The 13,158-nt window shown below is 38.2% G+C and overlaps 1 protein-coding gene across 2 annotated transcripts; it reads left to right on the top strand.

The window, feature by feature from the left end:
- The first annotated feature begins 418 nt into the window (after positions 1–418).
- Positions 419–12,485, top strand: g2e3 (G2/M-phase specific E3 ubiquitin protein ligase). 2 transcript variants are annotated; one of them, XM_054613594.1, is made up of 17 exons: positions 419–575; positions 1,346–1,423; positions 2,323–2,420; positions 2,770–2,871; positions 3,725–3,849; positions 3,964–4,132; positions 4,961–5,067; positions 5,401–5,517; positions 6,340–6,464; positions 6,724–6,805; positions 7,135–7,305; positions 7,400–7,554; positions 8,277–8,461; positions 8,547–8,719; positions 9,695–9,734; positions 10,010–10,175; positions 10,832–12,485. In XM_054613594.1, exons 2-17 carry the CDS (start codon positions 1,363–1,365, stop codon positions 11,131–11,133), a joined length of 2,178 nt encoding a protein of 725 aa, XP_054469569.1. In that variant the 5' UTR covers positions 419–575; positions 1,346–1,362; the 3' UTR covers positions 11,134–12,485. The 2 variants fall into 2 exon arrangements, with proteins under 2 accessions (XP_054469569.1, XP_054469568.1); XM_054613593.1 differs by having other exon boundaries at positions 10,004–10,175.
- Positions 12,486–13,158: the final 673 nt, after the last annotated feature.

The raw sequence follows: 13,158 nt of genomic DNA, 5'->3' as shown, positions 1-13,158 counted from the left end.
TATAATACTTTATTATATTATATTATATTTTATTATATTATATTATATTATATTATATTATATTATATTATATTATATTGTATTGTATTGTATTGTATTATATTGTATTATATTTCACAATATTTTATTATATTATATTATATTTTATTTTATTTTATTTTATTTTATTTTATTTTATTTTATTTTATTTTATTTTATTTTATTATATTACATTGCATTGCATTATATTGTATTATTTTGTATATTGTATATTACATGTATTATATTATATTATATAATATTTTATTTTATTATATTTTATTACACTATATTATAAATTATAAAGTATAAAGTAGCAGAAAGTCGAGACACTCATAGTTTATCCAGCTGGAGGTTATTTGCCTGCCGTCCACCAGGGGGCGCTCAGGCAGCGAACCGGAAACAAAGAGCAGAACTCCAGAAGAAGAAGAAGAAGAAGAAGAAGCGGAAGCGGAAGTGGATTCCTTTTGTTTTGAAAGAGGGAAATTTAAAAACTGGACGAAACCGAAGCAGCAACAAAACAGAATAACAGAATAAAGCTCCCGTTCCTCCCGCAGGTTCTTCACTCATTCACTCATTCATCCATTCACTCATTCATTCACTCACTCATTCACTCACTCATTCATTCATTCACTCATTCACTCATTCATTCACTCATTCACTCACTCATTCACTCACTCATTCATTCACTCACTCATTCACTCATTCATTCACTCATTCATTCACTCATTCATTCACTCATTCATTCATTCACCATTCACTCATTCATTCACTCATTCATTCACTCACTCACTCATTCATATGATTATAAACTGTTTTAAATACTCTCAGATGTATTTATGTTTATGTTGACATATTAGATTGTAACAGATATTAACAGGTATTTCAATTGACTTTGTGATTTTAATTTTTTTTATTAATTCACTACCAATTAATCTGTTAAACAATATTAATAATTTATTTGTTTCCTCAGATTATTATTGTTATTATTATTACTATATTATTATTGTTATTATTATTGTTATTATAAAATCTTATTATTGTTATTATTATTACTATTATTATTGTGATTATTGTTATTATTATTATCATTATTGTTATTATTTATCATCATTATTGTTATTATTATTATTATTATTATTATTATTATTATTGTTATCATCATTATTGTTATTATTATTATTGTTATTATTATTATTGTTATTATTATTTTTATTGTTATTATTATTATTATTCATTATTATTATTATCATTTATTATTTTTATTGTTTTTATTATTATTATTATTATTATTATTATTATTATTGATCTGTCTGTGTCCTTGCAGAGTCGCGTCACACCAACATGAAGAAGAAGAAGGCGAGGATGTCAAAGGTTGCAGACGCCGGCAGCAACCAGGAGGAGTGTGAGTGATCTACGCCTGAATGATTCTTCACGTTGTCACTGTAGTCCATGTTTTCTTCATTCTGCATTTATAACTCATCACATCAGTGTGTAATTCATCATCGTATTCTTCTTCTTCTTCTTCTTCTTCTTCTTCTTCTTCTTCTTCTTCTTCTTCTTCTTCTTCTTCTTCTTCTTTTGCTTCTTTTTCTTGCTCTGCCTCTTCTTCTGCTTCACGTTCTGTCTTCTTCTTCGTCTTCTTTTTCTTCTTCTGCTTTTGTTTCTTCTTCATCTTTGTCCTTGTCTTCTTTTTCTGCCGCTTTGTTCTTCTGCTTCTTTTCCTTTTCATCTTTGTTGTCTTCTTCTACTTCTCTTTCCTTTTCTTCTTTATCTCCATCTTTGTATTCTACTTCTTCCTTTATCCTTGTTCTTTTCTACTTTTTCTTTTTCTTTTTCTTCTTCTTCTGATCCTTTTTCTTTTTCTTCTTCTTTTCATTCTTCATCTTCTGCTCTTTTTTTTTCTTCATCATCTTCTTCGTCTTCTTCTTCTGCTTCTTCTTCTTTACCTTCCTCTTATGCTACTTCCTTCTTTTGTTGAGTTTAAGGTGGTTTTATACCGTAACTGTTGCAGTACCGCCACATGCTGGATGTCTCTTGCTCCATCTAGTCCTTGCCATGGCATGTGTGAAAAGGCTCAAGGTGGAAATGTTTCTGAATGTAGTTCATATGTTTGAATATTTAAAATTAGGATCTCTTAAAGGTAATCCGAGTAGTTTACCAGGAACTGTTGTCCTGCTGTGTTTGTACCAGAAAAAATAGCTGGGAAAAGTTGTTAAAGACAAAAGTGGGAACTCGGATAAGATGCTGATAATAAATATGCAGTTTGATGAATTTGGATTGTGGATTTCTGTCTGTGTCCAGGCTGTGCTCTCTGCAGGCTCAGTGGTGATGACCCGGCCATGTTTGGGGAAAAAGTCACACTAAAAGAGCACAAACTGTCCGTGCACTACTTCTGTTTGGTAAGTCTGTGGGCGTGTTTACTGTAGTCATGTCTTTGTAAAAAATATAAGGACAAATTATAATTGTTTAATAATTGGCAATGTTTCTGTCATTAACTGAAATTCTGAATCTTCAGAAACCTTTTTTATTCCACAGTGTTTAATGATGTCTTAAAGACAATGGTGAAATAAGTTGTTTAAAGAAAACTTATTATATGAAATTAAGAATGTGATCTTTGAAGTCATTTCAAAAACAGTACTGAAGCTCTTCACTCAGACCTTTTCACAGTCCTGAGGTCTCAGCACTGAGAACAAGCTGCAGGTGTTGGTGGAGGTGTGGAGGTGTGTTTAATCGTGTGTTGCCTCTCAGCTGACGTCGTGTGGAGTTTATCAGCGAGGAGACGAGAACGAGGGCGTCTTTGGTTTCCTGGTGGACGACATCAAACAGGAGATCCGCCGCTCGGCTCGACTGGTGAGATATTGAAAGAGATCTTTTATCTTCATCTTTTATTTTTCTCTGTGTGTTTACTGTGTGTTTACTGTGTGTTTACTGTGTGTTTACTCTGTGTTTACTGTGTGTTTACTGTGTGTTTACTGTGTGTTTACTGTGTGTTTACTATGTGTTTACTCTGTGTTTACTGTGTGTTTAGCGTGTGTTTACTGTGTGTTTACTGTGTGTTTAGCGTGTGTTTACTGTGTGTTTACTGTGTGTTTACTCTGTGTTTACTGTGTTTAGCGTTTTTACTGTGTGTTTACTGTGTGTTTACTGTGTTTACTGTGTGTTTACTCTGTGTTTACTGTGTGTTTACTCTGTGTTTACTGTGTGTTTACTCTGTGTTTACTGTGTGTTTACTGTGTGTTTACTCTGTGTTTACTGTGTGTTTACTCTGTGTTTACTGTGTGTTTACTCTGTGTTTACCGTGTGTTTACTGTGTGTTTACTGTGTGTTTACTGTGTGTTTACTCTGTGTTTACCGTGTGTTTACTCTGTGTTTACTGTGTGTTTACTCTGTGTTTACTGTGTGTTTACTGTGTGTTTACTGTGTGTTTACTGTGTGTTTACTCTGTGTGTTTACTGTGTGTTTACCGTGTGTTTACTCTGTGTTTACCGTGTGTTTACTCTGTGTTTACTCTGTGTTTACTCTGTGTTTACTCTGTGTTTACTCTGTGTTTACTGTGTGTTTACTCTGTTTACTGTGTGTTTACTCTGTGTTTACTGTGTGTTTACTCTGTGTTTACTGTGTGTTTACTGTGTGTTTACTGTGTGTTTACTCTGTTTACTGTGTGTTTACTCTGTGTTTACTCTGTTTACTGTGTGTGTTTCAGATGTGTAGCGGCTGTAAGAAGAAGGGAGCGTGTGTCGGCTGTAATGTCAGAAGCTGCAGGAGGATGGTCCACTTCCCCTGTGGGAGGAAACACAACTTCATCTCTCAGTTTACCGGACTCTTCCCGTGAGTGAACACATGAAACGCTCTTGTTTTATTGGCTATTAGGGGAAAGAGCATTGATGAACTCTGACCTCCGTGATTAGAAAGTTCTTGTGGTCTACCGGTCTCTGTGTCCAGGTCCTACTGTCCAGATCACAGTCCTACTCAGTCCCTCTGTGTGGGTTTGGACCTCAGTCTGCCTCAGTCCTGCTCCGTCTGTCTGGACTCCATCGATCCGGTCCTGAGCTACTCCGTCCTCAAATGTCCGTCCTGCCACACCAGCTGGTTCCACAGGGACTGTGTGCAGGTTTGACCGTTTTCTTTTCTTTTCTTCGCCAGGCATAAGTGTATGAAGTCAAAGTAGTGACATTAAAAGAAATAAAAAAAATGTAAAATATTAAGAACAAGAGGAACAGACAAAATAATTATTAGCAAATAACACAATGTGGAACTATAAAGAGAAATACATAAAAGAAGAAATACACGTGGAAATATAAAGACAAAAAACTAAAACATTTTAAAGGAATATTTATTACTATTACATTTAATGGTTGATTTTATTTCTGTATTTCTGAAAAAATACATAAATATTTTAACATATTAATTATTATATCTCTATATTTTTCTTGTTTTTAATAATTTTGATCCCTTTTACTTTTCTTTATTTTCTCTTTTTTTTTTCTCTTTGCAAGAAGCCCCGCCCAAAGCCAGTTGTTGATAGTTTTGCCCTTCAAGGACGAGCAAAAGCAAGAGAGCAAATAATACGTTTATTAATAATAAAAAATAAATTACTTTATATCATAATAAAAAAATATTTATAGAAAAAAAAAAAATGTAACAATTTAACAATTTATAGTAAGTTTAAAAATATAAAAAAATATATATACATAAATCATAAAGAATAAATAAATAAAAGAGGACATGTTGGGTTGTGTCTTCAACGGACATTTGTTCTTATTTTCTTAACATTTTAAAAGCAATTCTAATCAAAATGAGTATGAGTAAATGGCGCTTTGATGAAAGGAAGAAACCTCTAGGGTGGGACGGTAAAATATGCTGTGATTTGGATGAGTGTGTTGAACAGAACCAGATTTATTGAGTAGTTTACCTGTCTGTGTTTCTGTCTGTGTGTCAGCGTCAGGCCCACAGCGCCGGCCTCTTCTTCTTCAGATGTACTCTCTGTAACAACAAGGAGAGCTTCCAGGAGGAGATGCTGAGGATGGGAATATACATCCCAGAGAGGTAACATGATCATGAGCACCTGGCGAGACCTGAAGTCTGACAACAATAGGAAATGACCACAAGAGACAAGGGATTGTGGGAAGAGAGGGCAATAATACTCTTTTGTATTTTCTGTAACTAGGCAACCAATCTACTTCCTTCCACATGCCCTCTGTACATGAATGTCACGTGATCTTTGCTTTCAGGCGTGTTCGTGTGGACAGAGATCATTTATCTAAAACGATGCTGAAACGCTTGTACATCCACACCAATACGCTTTTGTTATAAAACAGGGTATCGTTGTGAATGTAGCCTGAAAAAGGAGACCGATTTTGTATTTCTTCTTGTCTGCAGAGATGCCTCATGGGAGTTGGAGGCAAACGCGTATTCAGAGCTGCTGGAGGTCTACATGCGCTGCGATGCTCTCACCTGCCTCTGCAGCGACGGACGGACGCACTCTGCCAAGACGGGGTATTTATGTTCTTATGTTTCTGTTTCATTCACAATACAAGTACAGATAAACACACTGATACCTTTAATGGTTCAGAACAATATTAGGAATTTAACAAACTCCCCCTAGAGGCTGCAGAGGTCATTACAGAGACCATCCTGATACTGGGTATCTAGTTTTCCTAAAAACTGCACATCTAGGCTGCAATGTTTCATTCAATTAATCTATTAAATCTTGTTAAGGTTCCAAAGTGAAAGGTCACTAAGATATGTAACAAACTGCAAATATTCTAAGATTAGCATAAAGCCTTTAGAGTCTCCAGGTGGAGCTGCTGTGTGAAGTCTGATAATGTCACACTACTGGTTTGGAAAATGAATAAAGTCTTGAAGTGTGGAGTTAGAAAGACGGCAGCTGACCAGACATCTGTTGTCCGCTGCAGGCTACATTAGCTGCTTCTAGTTAGGATGTTATTGATACTACTTCTCTTATCGGTTCTTTTTGATGATTTTGTGAGAAAAAAAGCCAATTAATTGTTATTCTTCTCTGTCTTTATTATTCTTGTATGTAAACAAATATTTTTTCTGGAGCAGCAATACAAGAAGTTCCTAAATCTTTAAAACACATCATCAGCTAATCAATGATCATCTTTGATTGATGATCCTGTTGTTCTGATCAAGCTAACGTTACCCGCAGTGGACGAGGATGGACAGCTGATCTCCAAACAGCAGAACACTGATCATTTCTGCAGACTGATGTTCTGCTTGTTGTCCAGATGTTTATGTGATGAGCTGCTGCTGTTTCCTTGTTGTTGATGTTGTTGTTGTTGTTGTTGTTTGTTTCAGTTGGTTTGAGGTGATTCGCTGCCGGCTGTGTGGCTCCAGAGGGACTCACAGGAAATGTTCTGGGCTGAAGTTGGACAGCAGAAACTGGGCCTGCAGCGACTGCACACAGACGACTGACGGAAGAGGTCTGAGTCTCTGATGGACCGACTCGGGTTTTCAATTATGATTTACTGAGCTGAAGTCTGGATACGGTCAAGATCCTCGTTTATTTAATCTCTTAAAGTTCTCTGTTTTCAAATATCGCTCGTTACTTTGTCATTACTTATTTTAATTTTCGGGCCGAACTTTTCAAAACAGATTTACAATTATTGTTAATTTTGTTACTAATAGTGTTGTAATTATGCTGCAGTTGTTTCATGTGAACCATGTGCTCGTCTTCTCCAGCCTCCCTGGTTGCGTCTCCTCTGGGAGGACGGAGGAGGAGTCTGCTGTCCAAACGCCACCTGTCCCCCATCAGCTGTAAGAGGTACACAAACCTAACGCACCTCTCCTTTATCAGCTGTAAGAGGTACACAAACCTAACGCACCTCTCCTTTATCAGCTGTAAGAGGTACACAAACCTAACAAACCTAACGCACACAGCTGTAAGCTCTCCTTTATCAGCTGTAAGAGGTATACAAACCTAACGCACCTCTCCTTTATCAGCTGTAAGAGGTACACAAACCTAACGCACCATTGACAAACCTTCATAAACAGGTGACATTCCAGGTGTTTGCTGTCATGACTGTCAGGACGATGCATGGTGATTGGTCCTTTAAATTTGATTGACAGCCATGTGACCCCTCCCTCTCTCAGACCCTCATTACCTGCTGGATCCGGATCACCTGAGGGGATCCTGCAGGCTCTGGGCCCTCAGCTCGGTCCCCTCAGCGTGCAGGTGGAGGTGGACGGGGATCAGGCTCTGTCTGCAGGGGTGGAGCTGGTGAGGAGGGCTGACTTCGACCCCACACGCACTCTGTCCGTCAGGTGAGGGCACGACAAACGCCCCTTTTATCTCAGTAAAGTTTTGTCTCCACCCGGTTATGATCAACAGATAAATCTCCTCATCGTCTCCGTCCAGGTTCAAAGACAACCAGCTGACTGCATTTCCCAGCAGCCTCCAGGACAGCGACATGGCCAAGCAGTACTTCCTGAAGTTGCTGGTGCAGCAGATCCAGGACTCCGTGGTGTTTGAGGGTCCAGACGGATCCAAGAACCTGGCGCTGGACTCTCAGGGTTTGGATCTTTATTTCACTCTTTATTAAAACCCTCTGAACCCTAAAACCTGCCGGCGACATCAAAAAGCATGTTCTCTTCATACAAACGCCCAAACGACACCGTTTATCAACACATCATATATAAAGAACGCTTCCATCTGAGTAAAATTGTGATATTTCATCAAAAACATTTTATTCTACATTTCTCATTTAAAGTTTTCCCACAAGTAAACCGTTTGCTTTAATCAGATTCTTTAAAAAACATACAATTTTGATCTCCTCAGTGAAACTATGAAGCCATGATTGATTCATCTGAGACCAACAGTCATGTGACAAAAAAATCTGTGAAACTTTGACTGAACTGCTGCTGAACACAGAGGAGAGGCTGATAAATGTGAATAGTTCTTCAATGTCGCACGTGAAGCCTCCATTTCTTTTTCCTACGTTGGTAACACTTGTGGACATTTACCAAAATGTTATATATATTGATTTCATTGTTTGCCATTTTTTGGGGGATTTTCTCATTTGTTATGATTGATGTCATTCTAACTGTTATTCTGCACTAAAGACATGTTGGAGTTCTCTCTACTTCTAGTCATGGTTGTTCTGTTTCTATAGAGGAGCAGGACTTTTATATTAAAGTGAAAATCATGAATCCAATGGCAGAAGACGGCTTTGGGCCTCAGAAGGTGATCTGATGCTGATCAGAAGTATTGATTATCCGTCTCCGTTGGTCCCCAGCTCTGCGTGAGGACCTGTACTTTGACGTGGGCTGCCTGCTGGCTCTCTCTCTGGCTCACGGCGGTCCTCCAGTCGCCTTCTTCTCTCACGCTCTCTACCGATGTCTCTTCAACTACCCGCCCAACCGCCCGCTCACCGTCACGCACATGACCCCCGACACGCACCTCACCCACCGAGTGAGCCGGGTGAGTACGGGCGGCCTCCTGGGACACGCTTACGTCACAGGTGTCTTACAGTCGAAGGTTGAATCGATTGATTGGCTGGTTTCAGATCGCAGAGGCGGAGTCTGTAGACGACCTGAAAGAAGTCATGGCGGCCAGTCGGGAGTACCTGGAGCTGGCCGGCTGCAACCGACCAATCAGCAGCCTGGAGGAGAGAGATGCTCTGGTGGAGGACCTGGTCAGCTTCACTTTGATCACCAGGATGCAGCTTCCACTGCAGAGGTACAGAGACCTTACAGCTCATCTTCTCTCCAGGAGATTTAGACATATTGTCCCAGCAGGATGTTACTAACACCAGTAACCATGGCTCCGTTCTGTTCCAGTGTTCAGCCAGGACCCTCAAACTAAAGCCCCCAGATAGGGACGGCCCCCGAAACCCGGGGCTAAGTTAGTAAAACCCGGAGTATTGATGCGGTCCGGAGTTTACGGTTCTGCTATCGGTTCTTTATACGACGGACGATATTCTCCACATCTGTTCCTTAAGGCCTTGTGACATTTCAGGGAAAATTACATTATTTAATTTGATAAACAACAATAAATAAATATGAGATTTTTAAGTCCTTCAATTAAAATGATTGTATGTGATTGATTCATATCAATTATTGAACTTGTATGGGAAATATTATTAATATATGTGGAAAGAAATAGTGAAAAATAGCAAAAATCTGGACACATTAATATAAAATAGATATTAGAGATGAATTATGAGCAGTTTAACTTCCTAACACTAGCTCTAAACAGATTATAATACGTCGTTAAAACTACTAATGACTAGATCTGTTTAATCTATAAAAATACAATCTTTTATTTACTTATGTGCTTTATGGGAAAATAACACTATAAATGACTATAACCAAGTAAAAGTATAACGTTTAATATTATTGATGGTTTAATGACTTCAGAGCGTTGAAATTATTTTTTTAAATGGTGGCAATAAAAAAAGAAGACCAGCTGCTATAATCAAACATCAAAGGGATCTGTGTCTGACAATATGGATCATCAATGATCAATAATATAGAAAACGTGATCAGGGATCTAAAGTTATATTTTATAGTTAATATAAATATATATATGTGTGATGTTCATTTAATCATCATATCACTTTTGTTACATTGTTCCCACTAATGAACCAATCACAGACTTGGATATCGTCTCTGCTTCACTTGAATAACTCTCTGTGTGTTTTTCCTCCTGCAGGTTTCGGGAGGGCCTGCAGACGTTGGGTGTCTTTGATCAGGTGATTTAAAGTCTTTTCTCTCTGCTGTCCAGCTTGATTTAGACTTTCTCTGCTTCTTTTGGCCTCTTTGTTTTATGTCTTTAAAGACAAAAATAACATAAAAAAGGACAAATCTTCAGTGATGATCACTCCGAATATTACTAGAGAAAAATATAGTTTCACTATTCAGCATGTTTTATTGCTGTAAGTAAATCATGCTTGTTCTATTCGCCAGAGAACAGGCTTTAACAGGCGGTTACAGGTGTTCACGCTGCTTGAATCTGATCCAGGTGCAGCGCTTGCCGGCGGTGTTCAGCGGTGTTTTCTGTGAGGCGGCGGAGCGGCTCTCGGCTCAGACCGTCGGCCGGGTCTTCTCCGTCCACTTCTCGCAGCAGGAGGACAGACGGAGCAGAGAGACGCCCGTCTCCACCTTCTGGAGACGCTTCCTGCTGGACTGTGAAGGTAAAAACCAGCTTCCCTCACTCACTCAGGGTCACATGATGTGTGTCTCCACGGCAACGCCAGCTCCATCAAGAGACTTTTGTCCTGTTCAAGATTTAACTCTCTCCTCTCCTGTTTCCTCTCTCCTTTTGTTTCCTCTCCTCTCCTGTATCCTCCAATCTCCTCTCCTGTTTCCTCTCCTCTTTTTCCTCCTCTCTCCTTTTGTTTCCTCTCCTCTCCTGTATCCTCCAATCTCCTCTCCTGTTTCCTCTCCTCTCTTGTTTCCTCTCCTGTTTCCTCTCACCTTTTGTTTCCTCCCCTCTCCTCTCTTGTTTCCTCTCTTCTCGTTTCCTCTCCTCTTGTTTCCTCCACTCTCCTCCCCTCTTTTTTCCTCTTCTTTCTTGTTTCCTTTCCTATGTTCTATCCTTTCATCTCCTCTTGTTTCATCTCCTCACTTGTCTCCTTTCCTCTCTTGTTTCCTCTCCCCTCCCCTCTCCTCTCCTTTTGTTTCCTCTCCTCTCTCCTCTTGTTTCCTCTCCTTTCTTGTTTCCTTTCCTCTATTCTATCCTTTCATCTTCTCTTGTTTCATCTCATCTATTGTCACCTCTCCTCTCCTTTTGTTTCCTCTCCTCTCTCCTCTCTCCTCTCTCCTCTCCCCTTACCTCTCCTCTCCTCAGTTGGGAGGAGCTCCATCTCCCTGCAGGACCTTCTTCTTTTCACCACAGGAGCTGAGGAGCCTCCAGCAGCCGGCCTCCTCCCTTCTTCCTCCATCTCCTTCCTCCACCCTGTTGAGGGGGGAGGAGGAGAGAGGAGAGTCAGAAGAAGGAGGGAGCCGTTGAGGGACGAAGGCCTCTTCCCTCAGAGTGAGCCCAGCTCCAAACGCCTCCTCCTGCCCGTCTCCTCCTCATACCAGGCCTTCAAAAGCTCCATGGAGCAGGCCGTCAGCCACCACGTGCACCTCCTCCCCACACCCAGTTAGAGGAGGAGGAGGAGGAGGAGTACTTTATTACCTGCATGTTTTATTTCCTGTTGCTTTGCCCGTTGTCTCTCTGCTCTCATTTCACATCTCATCTTCATCACTATTGAAGAAGATGAGTCAAATGTTTTAAAAACCAAAACCTACAAATCTGAATTCTGCTCTTAAACATCCAGCTGGGATGTGATATAATGAATACATCACTGCATCATGTTTTTTGTAAATGGATAAATATCTTTTATGCTTTCTGACTTTACAACTTTATCACAGGAGTTGCTTTTAATTCAGACAAATTTTTATTGTACATATTTTGTATTTTTAAGCTTTTAATGAGGGATGCACCGTCAGCAATACCTGAGCTGAAGGTGTTCTTGTTCAGTGTTTTTCAGTTCAATTCAATTCAATTTATTTTATATAGTCCAAAATCACAAATGACAGAATTTGCCTCAGAGGGCTTTACAATCTGTACACATGCTTTTATACAAATGTTTTATTATTGATCTGTGTGTCTCACTGTGTGGAGAGACTGGAATCATTGATGTGCGAGACAACATCTGGCCTGAAACACCTGCTTTACTAATGTCACAAATAAATCATAGATATACATTTACTGAACTGTTATTTATTATCAGTATTATGAATCATGCTCCTGTAACTTGGTAAAAACTATTCAGCATTAACATGAATTATGATTCAAGTGAAAGTCTTTAAAATGCATTAATAAATAGGTTTAAAATGTAAACAGGGAATTAAAATGATAGTATATAGATAGAATATAAACATATTGAATTGAATAGACCGGCCTGATATCGGTATTCGTATCAGTGCGTCCCTACTGTCAACGATTCTTCTTCCTCATGAGATTTTCTGCTCGTTTGTCTTGTTGTCTTTTGTTTTCTGGAGAATGAAAATGTAGAAAGCTGCGTCCTGATTGGCTCAAATCCCGTCTTCTAAAATGTGTTAAAATGTTTTCTGGCCTCCTTAAAGCTCAGCGTCAACCTAAACTTAAAATCACAGGATTCTAACAATTCGTGCCATAAATCTGCTTTAATTTTCAATATCTTTACAAGGTTTTTTTTTTATGGGGTTTTACAACATTAAATGAATCAGATACCACAGAGAGGTCGCCCATATAGTTTTTATATATAAATGAATGGATGCCTCTCATTTCAATTGGTCAATTTTAAGGATTGTTCCTCTTAAAAAAAAAAACTATAAATATGCCGAAAATCAGTCAAAAATATGGTTATATATTTTAATATCGAAGTCATTTTACAGCAATAATAATACTCTGTTCAGTTCCTGATGATCAGTTTATGGATTTCTGTCATTTCTTTTTCTGTCCTTTTCTTAAACTTTTCTCTTCGTTCTTGTTGATGATAAATACAGAAACAAACTGTTGTGTTGTCTTGATTTCTTGAACTTTAAACAACTGAACAAACATTTCTGCTGCACAATGATACGTGATAATAAACTTTATTTATATATCACTTTCTAAAACAAAGTTCCAAAGTGCTTAACATGATGGAACCAAGATTAAAACATTTCAGGAGGATATACAATCGGAATTTGTTAAAAGGCAATTCAATACCCAAATACTTGCATGTTTTTTGTTTATACATATTTAATGCATTGTTTGATGGAGCCTGCCATCTAAGTTTCATCGCCAACCAGCACATGACAATAAATAACTTGAAACATTAAATGAATTTGCATTAGTGTTTTAGTGCATAACAATAAATAAAGTAAGAGAAAGTAGAAGATAAAAAGCAAGTACTGCAGCAGTCAGAACATTCAATAGCAAAATTGAAGATACAAATATATAAACATAAAAAATATCTACAAGAAGTATTCAGATTATTTACTGCACTAAGACATTCTAAGAAAAGAAGAAGTCCTGCATTTAAAACTTGCTGAAGTAAAAGTACACAAGTATTTCCATCAAAATGAACTTACAGTACGAAAGTAAATATAAATATATATGTATGTATATAAATATATGTGTATGTATATATATATAAATATATG

The sequence above is a fragment of the Anoplopoma fimbria genome, chromosome 15 (genome assembly GCF_027596085.1).
Source record: "Anoplopoma fimbria isolate UVic2021 breed Golden Eagle Sablefish chromosome 15, Afim_UVic_2022, whole genome shotgun sequence".
NCBI classification, from domain to species: Eukaryota; Metazoa; Chordata; class Actinopteri; order Perciformes; family Anoplopomatidae; genus Anoplopoma; species Anoplopoma fimbria.
Note: the sequence above shows the minus strand (reverse complement) of the source record. Positions and strands in the feature narration are given on the sequence as shown.